This window comes from Indicator indicator, chromosome Z (genome assembly GCF_027791375.1).
Source record: "Indicator indicator isolate 239-I01 chromosome Z, UM_Iind_1.1, whole genome shotgun sequence".
In the NCBI taxonomy this organism is placed as follows: Eukaryota; Metazoa; Chordata; class Aves; order Piciformes; family Indicatoridae; genus Indicator; species Indicator indicator.
Genome location: NC_072053.1, coordinates 31715473 through 31731737, shown reverse-complemented (window position 1 = coordinate 31731737; position 16265 = coordinate 31715473). Strand labels below are relative to the sequence as shown.

General features: G+C 37.8%; 1 protein-coding gene across 1 annotated transcript in view; it reads right to left on the bottom strand.

The window, feature by feature from the left end:
- ERBIN (erbb2 interacting protein) overlaps positions 1-16265 on the bottom strand; it is a 127346-nt gene that overhangs the window by 34452 nt on the left and 76629 nt on the right. The window contains exons 7-11 of the mRNA XM_054397783.1: positions 13198-13254; positions 4800-4863; positions 2523-2597; positions 1140-1284; positions 655-727 (exon numbers count right to left, since the gene is read on the bottom strand). Of these exons, the coding sequence (XP_054253758.1) occupies positions 655-727; positions 1140-1284; positions 2523-2597; positions 4800-4863; positions 13198-13254 (414 nt within the window). The remainder of the gene's footprint in view (positions 1-654; positions 728-1139; positions 1285-2522; positions 2598-4799; positions 4864-13197; positions 13255-16265) is intronic.

The following is a 16265-nucleotide window of genomic DNA, read 5'->3' as shown; positions in this document are numbered from 1 at the left end:
GGAGAACAGGTCTTATGAGAAGTAGCTGAGGGAACTGAGTTTGTTTAGTCTGGAGAAAAGGAGGCTGAGGAGAGACCTTCTTGCTCTCTACAAGTGTCTGAAAGGAGGTTGTGGTGACGTGGGTGGTGCTCTCTTCTCCCTAGTAACAAATAATAGGGCAACAGGAAATGGCCTTGTCTTGTACCAGGCAAGGTTTAGATTGGGTGTTAAAAGAAAATTCTTCACTGAAAAGGTTGTCAAACACTGGAATAGTTTCCCCAGAGAAGTGGTTGAATCCCCATCCTTGAAGCATTTAGAAGACCCATAGATGTGGTATTATGGGATATGGTTTTGCACCAGATTTGGTAGAGTTAGATAATGGTTTGATTTGATCTTGAAGGTCTTATCCAGCCTAAATTTTTCTACAGATACCAAGTTTAAAAACACTAACCAACCAACCAAATGTTAAAAACCTCCCCCTGAATAGCTGAATTTTCTTTTGTTAACATATATGCTGCAAAATAGAAGTAAAATACAAAGGCGTTTGCTTTCAATTTTTTTAAGACATTAAAATGCAGAAGAAATTAAGTGATGAAAAAAAGATGTAAAAGAGGAGTTGTTACAGAAAAGTGTGCATAGCAGCAATTCAACCTGGCATTCCAATGAAATACCTACCCTCCTATGGAGTCAGGCAAGTACATCAACTGGTTTTCATCAATTTTAAGGGTTGTCACCTTTTTCAGGGAACCTGTAATAAAATGGAAAAGTGAATAAAAAAAACAACACTTGAGTTTCATTGACCTTAAATTAAGATTCAGGGGAAGAAAAAGTAAGGGCAAACCCCCACATCTTCTGTATTCTCTGACATGCCTATAGGGCTATATAAAGAAATAAGCCAGTCATAGGTCAGAGAAAAAAAAAAAAGTTCTTTTTACTCTGTTATCATCAGTTTCTCAGCCATTTATAATCTACTGTATGAGGTCAAGAATATTCCAATACAAATGTAAATTTTATTATTCACCTATATGTTACAGCTTTATCCAAAACTAGTACTTTTGATCAATCTAAACTTAGATCTAAAATGCCATTTGCCTTTTCAGTTATTTTATGTGTCTAAACTACAAGCTTTATAAAAACATGAATTAACTGAAAATACAAACCAATAGACTCTGGCAGTTGCTGAAGTGAATTACTGGATAGCAGTAGGTCTTGGAGGCTTTCACAACCTGAAATACCTTCTTCAACTACTTCAATGTTGTTTTTAGAAACATCCAAGTAGGTCAGTTGCTTCAAAGTGCCTATAAACTAAAAGCAAGAGAAAATAATTCAATCTAGAAAGTCCAAACCAAAAAAACTCAGCAGATTTGACAAGTCTCACAAGTGTAATGCCAGAGGAAGAGAAAACCTATTTATAGTGCTGAAATACAATTTTATGCAAAATATCTGAGCTATATGATTAAATATTTTGTACAGATATGCACAGCTGATATTCTTTCACAGGCACAGACATACCACAGTAATTCTGCAGGTCTCTAAAGTTATCCTGCTAGAAATTTAATGGTTTGGTCAGTTACGCTGAATCAAGTAACTGAAGCTTTAGAACAGACCTAAGACACAGACAGACTACCTAAGGATACCACAAGGTTCCAGAGAAGTCTTTTCATGTATTTTGTGTAAAACTTTATCCTACCTCAAACCAACAACAATCAATCCCTAATTGCAGTAAATTGAATAAAGAAGCTAAAATATATGTTTGTATCAGCTTTCCACATGAACTAATAAGTTTGATTGTTCACACTACCAAAATCTTCACAGGGATAATGCAATCACTTTCACAAACATAGTTCTACTTTTACTGTAAAGTAGAATTGTTTAAAACATTCGGTAAGCTATTCATGGAAGAATTAGTTGAAGTGAGGAAAGACAGTAGAGAATATTACTGATCAGGCAAGAAAGTCTCATGTCAGAAGTGTGCTAGTGATTTTAAGCGTGACCAACAGGCCAACTGCATCTCAAATACTTGTTTGCTATTTTAGTAGGACATGAGGACATGTTCACAAGTGTTGCAGTAACAGCTCAGCCTGGACCCCACATAATTCCAAGAGATGCCAGCAACCCAGATGAAGTCAACAGAATATCTTCTCAGGAAATGGCTGTTCTCCCTGTATATATGGCACCTGAACAGGCATCACTTGCTTTACAACTGTGATCAGTAAAAATTCACACAACATGCTGTGTAAGAAAATAAGTTCTTTTTGGAAGGACCAGTCAATTCAAAATTCAGTCAAGGACTGGATCTAGGATTTTGACCTTTTTCCTGAATTAGAAAAAGATTTTTACATGAGAGGTATACAACTTTCAAATGAAAGAAAAGATGTGTACCCAGCTCTCATCATCAGTGACAAATCCTAAGTTAAATGTCTGTGTGGCACTTAGCCTCAGGGCTTTAAGTAACATAGCAACTTTACCACATACAATTGCTGGCAAAGCAAATACCAGTCTCTGTTAAAATGTAAAATGTTTAATGCAGTAAGAAAACTTACCCCTGGAATAAGTGTTAGTCTATTACCATCCATCCAAAATTCCTTTAACCCACTCAGTTGTTCAAGTACTTCAGGCTGTAGAAGGAAGCAGTTTTTTAAAAACTTTGTATAAAAAATAGTGAAAGGCGAAATCAACTTCAGTGATTAATCTATTCATGTTATAGCTGTTATATACAGGTTTTTTCACCACAACAAAGTCTGGTAATTCACTTTTTGAAATGTAAATACATACCAGATACACAAAAATCTTTTAAGCATTTGATCACAGCACTAAATCCTTACAGAAAGTGTTGATTTTCAGGTTTGTTGTTTTGGTTTGTTGTGGATTTTTTTTTCCCAGGGAAGTACTACTTTTCAACTGGAGCACACAATAAATAAATGTTATGGGTGTAACTTCCTCCTTTATGAAGAAGGTCTAAAAACTCAAATTCCATCATCTCAGAACAGTTTTCAAAAACCACAGTTACAAATCTTAATTTTCTAGCAACAAAGTGTTCATCTGTGTGATACAAGCAAACAATCTGTAAAGTGAGCTGCAGGACTGTGCTTCCATTGCTACTCATTAGAACTACCTTACTAGGGAAAGACTGCTTTGTGGTAAACATCCAAGTTGCATATGCTTTCTTACTGAAACTTCCTTCTTGAGAAAGCAGTACGTACTCAACAGTGTGAGAGTTGTTAAGGAGCTACTGCACCTTAACACTCAACAGTGTGAGAGTTGTTAAGGAGCTACTGCACCTTAACAACTGCAACCAAGTTCAGTTAAATGCAGAACTCAAATTTTGTTATACTGTAAATATACTGAATTCCTGCACAAGCTACAGTCCCAGCTCCCAATAATTTTCCAAAAGAAAAATCTTAACTGAAGACTACCTTTCCAACAATTAATTAATTTAAAAAAGACATTTCAAATTTTGTGTGCTTTTACCAGAAGATCTTAGTAAGTTACAGTAGTTGAGTCCTACAGCTAAAAGGCTGGGAGAGATGAAGCATAATGGGTAGTTTTTTAGCCTATACATAAGTTTCTGGCTGCAATAGCTTAATGTGAGCCTGGACCCATTATTTTAAGGCTCCCACACAAATAACTACTATGCAATGACAACAGTAATGGCAAGGGTAGAAGTATAAGAACACTAATGAACAATTACTTAAACACACTTTCCTATCAGCTAAATCATACAAATAAGCAAGGGTTCAGCTAGCTCTGCATGATCTACTGGTGGCACATAAGAGCTGGCTTTATGATATGGCACTCCAGTATGTTCCACTGTAGTTCTATTTCAGTTCTTTTATCCAAAAAGAGTACTTGTAGAACCAGAGAGATGCTAAGTGATTGCTAATTTTGGAGCCCTCGCTACAAGACAGTGAGGTGCTGGAGTGGGTCCAGATAAAGACAACAAAGCTGGTGAAGGGTCTGGAGAATAGGTCTTATGAGAAGTAGTTGAGGAAACTGAGGTTGTTTAGTCTGGAGAAAAGGAGGCCTTGGGGAGACTTTCTTGCTCTCCGTATAAGTGTCTGAAGAGGGGTTGTATAATCAGGCGAGTGTCAGTCTCTTCTCCCCAGTAACAAGTAATAGGGAGAGAGGAAATTGACTTAATTTGCACCAGGGGAGGTTCAGATCAGCTATTAGAAGAAACTTCTTCACTGAAAGGGTTATCAAACACCGGAGTCGGCTCCCCAGGGTGATGGCTGAATCACCATCCCTGGATGTGTTTAAAAGATGCTTAGATTTGATGCTAAGGGACATTGTTTAGCACCAGACTCAGAAGAGTTGTGCCTGATTAAACTGACCCATACTGAAGGAAAAACCTGAGCACCTCTACTGTAAATCCTATTTTGAACAATATTCAAACTTAAAATTAGTTTAGTTTCCTCCAGATCTAAACAAGTTGTAGACAATCCCTAAAGTACCTTATGCACAGCCTACAGAGAACTTGCAAAATTAAGTGCATGGCAACCAATTACGTGTTTATTATAGGCCAAACAATTATGCTTATAATTCAAATGCATATAACCATAATATTTCTTTTCCAGTACAGTAACCATACTATACCATACAGTGTTCTTTTCAAATGGAGGAAATAACATACTCCTATACCTCAGAATATGCACATAGTTTTTTAACAGGCACCAGAAAGTAGTATAAGATAAACCTAGTATTTCCTCAGCATTAGAACTCTTAAGCTGATGTTTACGTTCTCATATTGATTAAAAACACATTAAAGGATGAAGAGATTTATAAAAGATAAAAACCTCTGTTAGTAAGGCAAAACTCACCACTTCTGTGAATTCATTACTTCCCAAGTCCAGTCTCTCCAGCTGAGTCAGTCTGGACATGGTTCTGCACAGGAAGGAGATTAGTAAGGAATTAGATTTGAGAAAATACCAATTAGACTCTATCTTCCTGTATTCACACTAGCATACTGTTTTAATCAGTATTAAGTAGCAATGATGTTCTGCAAGTAGACTGATTCCTAAATAAGGTCAAATTTTCACATTTTGTTCAACCAGGCCCATATTAGTGTTCACATTGACTTTCACACAAGGAATATAATGCAACTCATCTAGCAATTAGTTTACAAAACCTAAAGACTAGAGTAATCCTTATGATACAGTGAAGTTACTCTTCATTTGAGTACTTCAGCTTTTCACCAACAGTCACAGTAAGTGTGCTCACCAGCTAAAGACTTGTCAGCTACACGTTTTCCACTCAAGGAAAGACCACTGCCTAAACCCAGCTAAAACAGATTAAGCCACTGCTGAATCACAGTAACCAACACCACCTTTCTCCCTTTCCAGGCTGCTGACAAATTTGCTTCCACATGATATGGTCTGGAATCCTAACCATTTCTCTAGTCCTACAACAAAAAAAAAAGAGAGGCAAGAGGAGCCTCCACTCTTTATTGGACGTGGAGGGTAACATTGTAACTAAGGATGAGGAGAAGGCTGAGATTCTAAATACCTTCTTTGCCTCCATTTTCAACAGTAAGACAGGAGGACTTCAGGATAACTGGCCTCCTGAGCTGGTTGATGGGGTCAAGGAGCAGTGTTGTACTCCTGAAATCCATGTGGAATTAGTTCGAGACTTGTTGAGTCACTTGGATATTCACAAGTCCATGGGACCTGATGGGATTCATCCTAGGGTGCTGAAAGAGCTGGCAGATGAGCTAGCCAAGCCTCTCTCCATCATTTTCCACCAGTCCTGGCTCACTGGAGAGGTCCCAGAAGACTGGAAACTGGCCAATGTGACGCCCATCCACAACAAGGGACGAACAGAAGAACCTGGGAACTACAGGCCTGTCAGCCTGACCTCAGTGCCAGGGAAAATCATGGAGCAGATTGTCTTGGGGGCAATCACTGCATACCTGAAGGATAGCCAAGGAATCAGGCTCAGCCAACATGGATTTAGGAAGGGCAGGTCCTGCCTCACCAACCTGATCTCCTTCTATGATCAGGTGACCAGCCTGGTGGACGTGGGAAAGGCTGTGGATGTAGTCTACCTGGACTTCAGCAAGGCCTTTGACACTGTCCCCCACAGCAAACTCCTGGCCAAGCTGTCAGCCTGTGGCTTGGACAGCAGCACTCTGCGCTGGGTTAGGAACTGGCTGGAGGGCCGAGCCCAGAGAGTGGTGGTGAATGGTGCCACTGCCAGCTGGCAGCCTGTCACTAGTGGTGTCCCCCAGGGATCAGTGCTGGGCCCCATCCTGTTCAATATCTTTATTGATGATCTGGATGAGGGGATTGAGTCCATCATCAGTAAATTTGCAGATGACACCAAGCTGGGAGCAGGTGTTGATCTCTTAGAAGGTAGAAGGGCTCTGCAGAGGGACCTTGACAGGCTGGACAGATGGGCAGAGTCCAACAGGATGGCATTCAACAAGTCCAAGTGCCGGGTGCTGCACTTCGGCCACAACAACCCCATGCAGAGCTACAGGCTGTGGTCAGAGTGGCTGGAGAGCAGCCAGGTGGAAAGGGACCTGGGGGTACTGGTTGACAGGCGCCTGAACATGAGCCAGCAGTGTGCCCAGGTGGCCAAGAGAGCCAATGGCATCCTGGCCTGCATCAGGAATAGTTTGGCCAGCAGGAGCAGGGAGGTCATTGTACCCCTGTACACAGCACTGGTTAGGCCACACCTTGAGTACTGTGTCCAGTTCTGGGCCCCTCAGTTTAGGAAAGATGTTGAATTGCTGGAGCATGTCCAGAGAAGGGCAACGAGGCTGGTGAGAGGCCTTGAGCACAAGCACTATGAGGAGAGGCTGAGGGAGCTGGGACTGTTTAGCCTGGAGAAGAGAAGGCTCAGGGGAGACCTCATTGCTGTCTACAACTACCTGAAGGGAGGTTGTAGCCAGGAGGGGGTTGGTCTCTTCTCCCAGGCAATAGGCACCAGAACAAGAGGACACAGTCTCAAGCTGCACCAGGGGAGGTTTAGGCTGAAGGTGAGGAGAAAGTTCTTCACAGAGAGAGTGGTTGGCCATTGGAATGTGCTGCCCAGGGAGGTGGTGGAGTCACCATCCCTGGAGGTGTTCAAGAGGGGATTGGACGTGGCACTTGGTGCCATGGTTTAGATAGGCATGAGGTGTAGGGTGACAGGTTGGACTCGATGATCCTTGAGGTCTCTTCAAACCTTCTTGATTCTATTCTATTCTATTCTAAATCAAATTACTAAATTGGATTTTGTGACACATCAACAGTCTTTAAGCCAATTTATGGCAAAGATTAAATCAATGACTGAATTGACGTAATATCAATTATTTCAAACTGTGTTTTGGAAATATTTTTGCTCTAAGTTTACTTTGGGGACCCCACAAAGATTACCTGCACATATTCTATACATTTGGTACTCCAGTCAACAGCAGTACTGAAAAATATTTCCAAGGGGGCTGTATATTCCTTGTATTATGTTTTGTATTTATTACTAGATTCCCGTAGAACAATTAATAATACCTAAAACTTTCAAATATAAACTGTGTGTACATACTATAAAATTCTTTAAAAACTAAATAAGAGCTTCTAAATAGTCTTCTGTTACCAGAAAATACATGAACACTAATATCTTTTAATAAATCCACATGAGCACAAGATGCTCTGTGCAGCTATTCAAAGCTTCCATGTTCTTCAGATACTCCACATACTACAGTTGATCTGAATATACAGCTCAAAAGTTATATTCTACTGAAAAATGTCTTATTTACTGAAAATATGTTAATGTTAATTAATTATTAATAGTAATAATTAAATAATATCTAAAACCGATCACACTCCACATTTGTCTATAGCACTTTTTTCCATGACATTACAATAATTATGCTGGGGACAAACCAGCAACTTAGCATAAGCAGGTAAAGACACGATCAAGACAAAAGGAGAAGGTATTTTTTGTACTGCACACATTATACAGTGGCTTTAGGGGAAAGCCTTTAACTCACATCTCCATTGTCTCAAAGAAGAATAAGAAATACATGAAAAAGCTACTTCCATAAGAATCTGAGATACATTTACATTTCTCAAGACTAATGAATAGGATGAATACCAGTAAATCAATTTTGAAAGTAGAGTTTTTCCAGTTCTAATGTAAATTATCTAAGTCCCTCCACAATAATGTGTAAGATGAAACTCTCAAAGTTTAATGAGACCATGCCAATGTCAATTCTAGTGTCATATGTTGGTAACAAGTCTTACCCAATGCATTTCTCAGAAGCACAGTTGAAGGCTCATGCTCACTTAAAGAATCTAGCACATTATTCTGCAGCTTTCGAAACTTCATGGGCAACATCATGCTACACTTTTATTGAGAATTTCAATTTCGAAAGGTTTTAGATTTCTGGTTTCAAATTATGTGAGCTAGACTGTGGGAGAGTCTAGAGGGACTAATAGAGAAGGCAGTCCAAAACTCCATTGCTGATCTAAATTTCAGCCTCAAATAGTAGATTAAGGGAGAAGACAAATATGTGGGATTGAATATATTATATTTGATAAATGATTACTTCTTAAAAAGGGGTTATTTTAATATTTTCATAGTTCTTTTATTTCAAGAGTTTTATTACAGTGCCTTGATTTTTATTTCAACTGGATATTCAGCTTAGAAATAAGTACAGATTTTCAAAGTGAAGAAAAAAAAGACAAACAGGTAACAACAAATTGAAAACTGTTCAGTCTCAGGTGAGTTTTTAGAAGGCTAAATTGAACAAAGTCAGACAGGATATTTTTACTGTGGCTTGAGATGAAGGGAACATTTTCCTTCAGTTCAACAAGAGCTCTTCTCCTTTTATTTCAATGGTTATATAAAGATAACCACCAACCAACCAACACACCAAAATCTCACTGACAAACATAATCTAAAGTCTGAGTGTTTGGGTTTTGGTGTTGGTTTGGGTTTTTGGTTTTTCTTTTCCCTTTTCTTTTTTTTTCCTTTCTTTTATTTTCCTTGTCTTTTATTTTCCTTCTAGAATACTATTCAACTCTCAGGCCAAACTGTTTACACAGCTTACACAAGATTCACTGAATCTAAGCAGTGAAGTTCCTCTGCTCCATACTGCCAAATTACATTAGATAAACAAATTCCGCTCCAGTCTAATCAAAAATCTAGGTGTTCCCTTCCCACCCTCCCACATCATTAATGACTCAAGGAAACCCAAAGTCACCATTCTTGTCTTAATCCTCACTCTCCTACTGAAAGTAAAACAAAACAGAAATACTATTACAATTTTTCTTCAAGGTACCTGGTCTTACCATTCGGAGCCAGAGTGAATATCTGCAAATTTCTCTCAAGTATCTTATGTAACACTGATAGTGTAACAAAATAATTTTCCTGATAATGGCCCTCTTCTTTCCTTGACAAGATGTCTGTAATCTGGCAAACACAACCACTCAACTGCAGAACATACAGATATGTTTGCAAGATCAGCTACCTTCCTCTTCTTCCCTTCTGCCTGCATAATTACAGCACTTTCAGTTGTACTATAACTAATATATTTTTGCTTTTCTATATTGTTTATAGAGCAATTACACCTTCAAACAATACGCAAGCAAAGATTATAATAATGTTAAAGCAGCAGGAAAATTCAGCACTAAAGGAAGAGGAATAGGAGGCTAGAAATAAAAATGTACTTGATCACCAAGCTCTACCAACACCTGTCTTTGACACAGTGCTATGTAATCCCTTCCAAAAACTGAAATAACTATGTTATTGAACTTGCTGTGAAATCAATCCAACATTAAGAGATCAGGTAGTCTAAGTTAAACCTTAGATTCTGATATGTAAATAGTCAGCTTCACTAAGATTAATACTACATCTTATATCAAGTAGCATTCAAGTCAAGGTGTGCATATGATAAGCAAGACTGGGCCCTGAATTACAGTCTCTTACAACTTGCTTCTTTCATTTAGGCAACAGACAGAAGTTTTAAAAAAAATTAAAACCAACAAAATAACTGACCAAACAAAACCACGACAAAAAACAATCACACACACACTTTTTATATTTCTATTGCATCATTTCCCCAGTTTTTAGCTACCTATAACACAAATGCCTATAGAATAGCCTGTGTATTTTTGCTTTCTTTTCAGTAGAAATATTTTCATTGAGCTGGTTTTCATTATAATATTGCCAGTTTGGTGGACTCTGACTGCAGATAAGCTCCAAGAAAATGATGCATTTGGCACAAAGCAAGGTTGATTCAGCATGTTGGCATTAATTACCCATTTTGATTAACACTCTTTCAAGTACTTCATGCTTCAGTGTTAAAAATTATGTGCATGTTTAATTCAGCAAGAGGTCTAGTTCATTTTGTAGAAATTTATCCATACACATTTCTGATTACAAATACATCAGAATTTGCTATAGATATGAAAATATTTAAAAGGTGAGGGTGACAGGGAAACATGAAAATACAATTGTCTTCTATAGCAAAAATATTATCATATACTGCTATACCTTATTAGCTCCAGAAAAACCCACAACCCTTTGCATTTTCTGCACTACTTATAACTGTGTAGCATGTTCCTTTCAAAACACCTATTTAGGTTTGGAAAATTGCCGAAGTTCAAATTTCACATCAGGTTTTACTCTAATAAAACTGTTAAAGCCAGGCAACAGACATCTTTGTTGGCTAGGTCAACTGCTGCATGGTTGCCTTATCCTGAAAGGCAGATTCACCTCTTGCACACTCTGGACACCACAATAGATTTTTTTCTCCCCAGTGTACATCATACATATGCAAGGTATGTTTCTAGTGCCTCACTGTAGTAAGATGCATTTTGCTCTGGTTAATTTAAACACAATACTACCACCCCACAAAACCCACAAACAAACAACAAAACAAAAATAAACAAACATAAAAATCCCAAAACCCAACATCCCCTCAATAGCTCTGATCTCCCTTAATTGAGCCACAAGAATACCAGAAGAGAATAATAAAGCTGACAGCTTATCATATACTGTAGACTACTATGGAGGTGCTGTAGAGGACATCTTCATGACAGCTGCTGTTCAGTTTTTCAGCAATGATTAAACCCTGAAAACATTGGAGCTAACAAAAAAAAAAAAAAAAAAAAAAAAACACCAAAAGTTGGCTTAAATATATTGCAGCATTTAAGTGTCTCTTATCACTACAGGAGACCTCTGTAAACTACTTTTTTTTAAATCACATGTAATTCATGCTATTAGTGTTAAATACAGCAATTAAGGTGACAGTAATTTTATAAACAAAAATCTGTATTATCTGTAAGTTTTAATTACAGCTACTTTTCCTCAGTTGGGAGTAACTTTACAGAGCTACTTACCCAAATTACGTGGCCTTTAATTTTTCCTACTGAAAATTAGTGATAGCAGAAAGAGCAAAGGAGAATAGGGAGTATTTAAATCACACAAATGAGTAGAATGCTTCACAATTCTAAGACTTAAATTCATACTTTCTGATCTTATACATTTCATTCCAGATATGAGTTCTGCCATCTTTATACAGCAGGCAACACAGTACGTATCTAGGCACACAAAACGGGAATTCTAATAGAGCATAATCCTTAGTTATGTCTTAGGCACATGGCACTTCAAAAAGGACTCAGCCATGATTGCAACCTGGACAAAAGCCAATCAAACAGAACTCCCACAAAAACCATTCCAAGATTAGCTACAGTCATTGAGAAAATTTGCTGTTGCACTTGAAGGGATAGCAACTCACACTTCAGCCTACCGCATCCAAGTCTTTGCTACTATATAAGGTGGACAAAGTGAATACTCGAGCATTAACCCCTCTCCTCCACCAAAACATCTTCTACCCACCAAAACCAGTAACTCTCTTTAGCAGTTTATGTTGCCAAAGGAGGACCCCTTTTACAGTACTCCACAAGATACTCAAGACTCCACAGCTGGTTATTCACATCTGATTTTTAAGGACTTTCTTTCTCTCTTCACTGACCTTTTGTAACTCTGTTAACGCATTTAGACCTCCAAGGTCCAAGTAAGAAAATCTAGAGCATTACTCTATATCATAGAAACAGCAGGCACTGCAAAACTATCAGCTTGAGCTTGTTGGATGAAATAAGTCAAGACTGCAAGGCAGGCTTTAGAAAGATGCTAGATCTTGAGACAGGTACAGTTGGATTTACTGTTAAAACAAATGCAGGAAGAATTTCCACAATTATTCCGCTATTACAGAAAACATTCTGAGTAATACGCTGCATTGCATTAAACAAGCTTGCTGCATCATAGAATTGGTGCATTATAATAGATTCCATGCAACACTGTAATGAGTTGTTACTTTCTTCAGCCCTGAAGTATGTTAAATTTAAAAAAGTATTCAAGTCATGTGAATCACATTTCCGCAGTGATTAGGAGCAAACATATCAACTCTCCCTTTGGTTTAATGATCTTAATTACCAATGCCTACAGCTCAGACACTCAGTCATCAGAACTGTAATCAAGCCAGGATCACTGTGCAAGATACCAGCACAAATACAGGCTGGGCAAGGAGTGCCTTGAGAGCAGTCTCAAGGAGAAGAACTCTGTGGTGTCAGGTGATGAATAACTCAACATGAGCTGGCAATGTGCACTCGCAGCCCAGAAGGCCAAACATGTCCTGGGCTGCATGAAAAGAAGTGTGACCAGCAGGAAAGGGAGACAATTCCCTACTCTGCTCTTGGGAGACCCCATCTGGAGTACTGTTTCCAGTTTTCATGCCCCCACCATAAGATGGACATCAAACTGCCAGAGCAGGCCCAGAGGAGGGCCATGAAGATGATCAGAGGGCCGGAGAACCTATCCTATGGGGACAGACTATGAGAGCAATTTGGTCTAGTAGAGGATGGCCATGGAAGGGAAGCTGGAACTAGATGATCTTTAAGGTCCCTTCCAACCCAAACCATTCTATGAATCTATGAATGACCATCCTAAGGTGCTGACATAATGACTTAAAAGCTCAACAGGTAGATCAGAAGTTCACAGAGCTGTATAAAAAAGGAAAAAAAAATTAAAATATATAACTCTAAATAGGCATATCTCTGAATTGGCACAGCAGTCAGCCTGAAGACAAATATAATTTCAGCAGTACAAATGGAAAATTCTCTCTGAGACCGTAGTCCAGTTACTTAGCTACACATTTTAAGCTGTCATATACTTTTCTGCATGCACCACATGCTGCAGGGAAAAATCCTCCAAAGTAGGATCCTCCATACTTACTTTGGCAATATTTTTAACTGGTTTTCTCTAAGTTCCAATATCTGGAGTTTTGTTAATCTGTAACAGAAAGGCATAACAAATTAGCACAAATATACTACATTTTATGATAAAAGCAGTATCAGAACTTACTTATATTGCTGAATTACAAAAAAACCCAACCAAACAAAAAGTTCTACAAGTTTGAACTATTTTTCCTGTAGAAATATAAATATGTACCAAAATGTGCATGTAATTCTAAACTAGTTCATTCATTGTGGTTTGGTAAAGCAGCAAACAAGAAATCTTGCCTGCTTTTCCACACCTGTTTGAAACATGTTTTCCTTCTCTCAAAGATTTTAAATATATTTACTGGATTTATTAGGGTACATGCATTCCCACATGGAGAAGTACACAGGAAATAATAGAAGACAGGATCAGTCCACACAAATTAAGATGCTGAATTTCTAAGACTGACAATGTCTTAAACCATTTGATATTAAAAAGCCTCATCACTTGAGGTCTCACACATAGTAAAAACAATCTTTAAATTCCTTTTAGATTTCCTTCCATGCTACCTTCCTAGTCAGTTTCTTAATCCATTTGGATATTTCTGTTAGGCAGTGAGACCTTTCTTTCAGTAAATCCTTGTTTTCAGGATAAATAACCTCTAAATGCCAAACTCAGCTACTAGGCCAAGGTAAGTCCAAAGCAGTGTTGACATTCAAGCAATGTGCCATCCCCAGTAGAATTTTTTGCATCAGGACAGCAGTGACAAGACTATCTCTTTGTTAAACGAAATGCAGAGTCAGAGTCTGGACTATAAAGACAGGAGTTCCTCATGCGACCCACTAACGTCCCTCATACAACGCAAAATAAGGCATTAAGTACTCTGACTCAGAAACAAGCTTAGTGAACGGATCAGTCTTTCCTGAACACGTTTAACTCAGTATGTTGTAAAGACAAAAAAACTTAATCAAAATTAAGTCGGAACTATACTTAAAATAAAAATAGAATGCTGAAAACCATTCATTCATTTTTGGTTGAATTTGAAAGGAGCATTCTGTGGAGCCTATGAATAACTCAAAGAATACAACAGTCACGCCGGAAAAGAGCAGATGTCAACATCACCCAGCACTGCAAGCAACAACTGCCATCTGGTAACAACTGTTGGAGGTTATGCGCCACACAGCTCCTCAAATTAAAAACAGCACTCTAACACTACTGAAAGAATAAAATCCAGTACATGGTATTGTCACTACTGCCAATCTAGCACATCACTGCTAAAGGACTTCATAGCTTTCTTACCTTACCTGGATTCTAAAATACCAATTTGTGATAAAACAGGACTTGTTTAAGCACTCTCATATTTCAATGGCTATTCTAAGCTTGGACTTCCTAAGCCAAGAACTAACATTAGGCTCCAGTTGTTGTTTTGCTTTGATAATAGGGAAAACAGCTAGACAGATTGTAGGTTTTTTCACAACACATGTACGCAGTCAAATCTCTCAGCTGAATGCACTAGAAGCAAACCTCCACTCGTATGCTGAACTACATATGTGTATATATATATACGCATTCCCACACTTAATATTGACTTCAAGCAGAACTGACTGTACTGCACTTCTAATAATCCAATTCTGTGAACTCAAAGACTGCCTTTGCTGAAAGAAAAGTTCATAGTTTTGTGACCAGGTTTAATGCTTAGCTAACCCTAAGATACTCGAGATACAAATACCAACTTTCTTATGTGTAGAACTACTCAGAGGCTACTAGGGAAACATTTTCAACCTCTCTTGGCTGGTAAATACAGGCTGTGTCTAAACTAATCATTTTCCTGCAGTAATTGATGAGAAATATTGTACTGAAGCAGCTGTCACTTCTTCTATTATGACTGGAGGGGCTAATTCAAGTTTAATATAAAAATGCACATCAAATATTCTGCCTTGCTGCTCTTTAAATTGTTGATATAAATAGCCACACTAACTATTTGAACTTCTATAGTGAAATTAAAAAATGGGGTATACTTTGGAAAAGAAATACAGAGAATTAGTTAACCTATACTAAAGAAAAAAAAAGTCACGGTGGCAGATGATATATTTCCTATGCCATTCTCTCAAAATGATTTCTCATACTCATATGGAAATATTTAATTCCTCAACTTAAAAGACCCATAAACACAGAAATATTTACACATCACCTAAACACAAAGCTGTAATAGAAACATTCAACTTTGCATATAGTAGGTGCATACAACAAAATAATTGTTGTAGTATTGTTATTTAATGTAATCTGCTTTTCAAGCGTAGCTCGACTTTTAAACAAAACAAAGGTTCTAGATGAACACTATGCCAGGGTAAGTTCAATACTCCTCCCAAATCTAACATCTTTAGCTATAAAATCTGTAAAAATCATAAAATGCTGTTCGACAGCAGTCATTCCTTAGAAAGCTTAAATACTTCATTCAGAAAAGTTCTTTATTTTTCACCTTCTTTCCAGTTTTGCTAATGAAGAATTTTTTTTCTTTTTAAGTAATAAACACATGTATTCTGTGGCAGATGCATTTGCAAAGGTTGCAGAAAATTGCACATAGGTAACTAAATTAAATCCCAAATTTTATTATCACTGCATATTTATGCAAAATATTATCCCAAAATAAATACCACTATCTACTACTGCAGATAATGCTGCCAAATTGTTGGAAAGAAGATTAAAAATAAATTCATTATAACATCTTAGCAAAAAGTCTCTAATAACACTACTCCATTAAGACAACATTGTTATAACAATACTGAAGATAACCTCCTTACCCTAACCCACAACATTGTGAAAACAACCACCAGCAAGTAATGTTCATTTTTTAAAGACTGAAAGGCTGGACTGGTACATCATCACTAAAGAAAGGCAAGTATGTAGAATCACAGCATTGTTTTGGTTAGAAAGGACCTTTAAGATCATGGAGTCCAACCATTATCTAACTACTAAGTCTGGTGCTAAACCACATCCCTTAGCGCCACATCTAAGCATCTTTTAAACACCTTCAGGGATGGTGATTCAGCCAACACCCTGGGGAGTCCTTTTCAGTGTTGGAT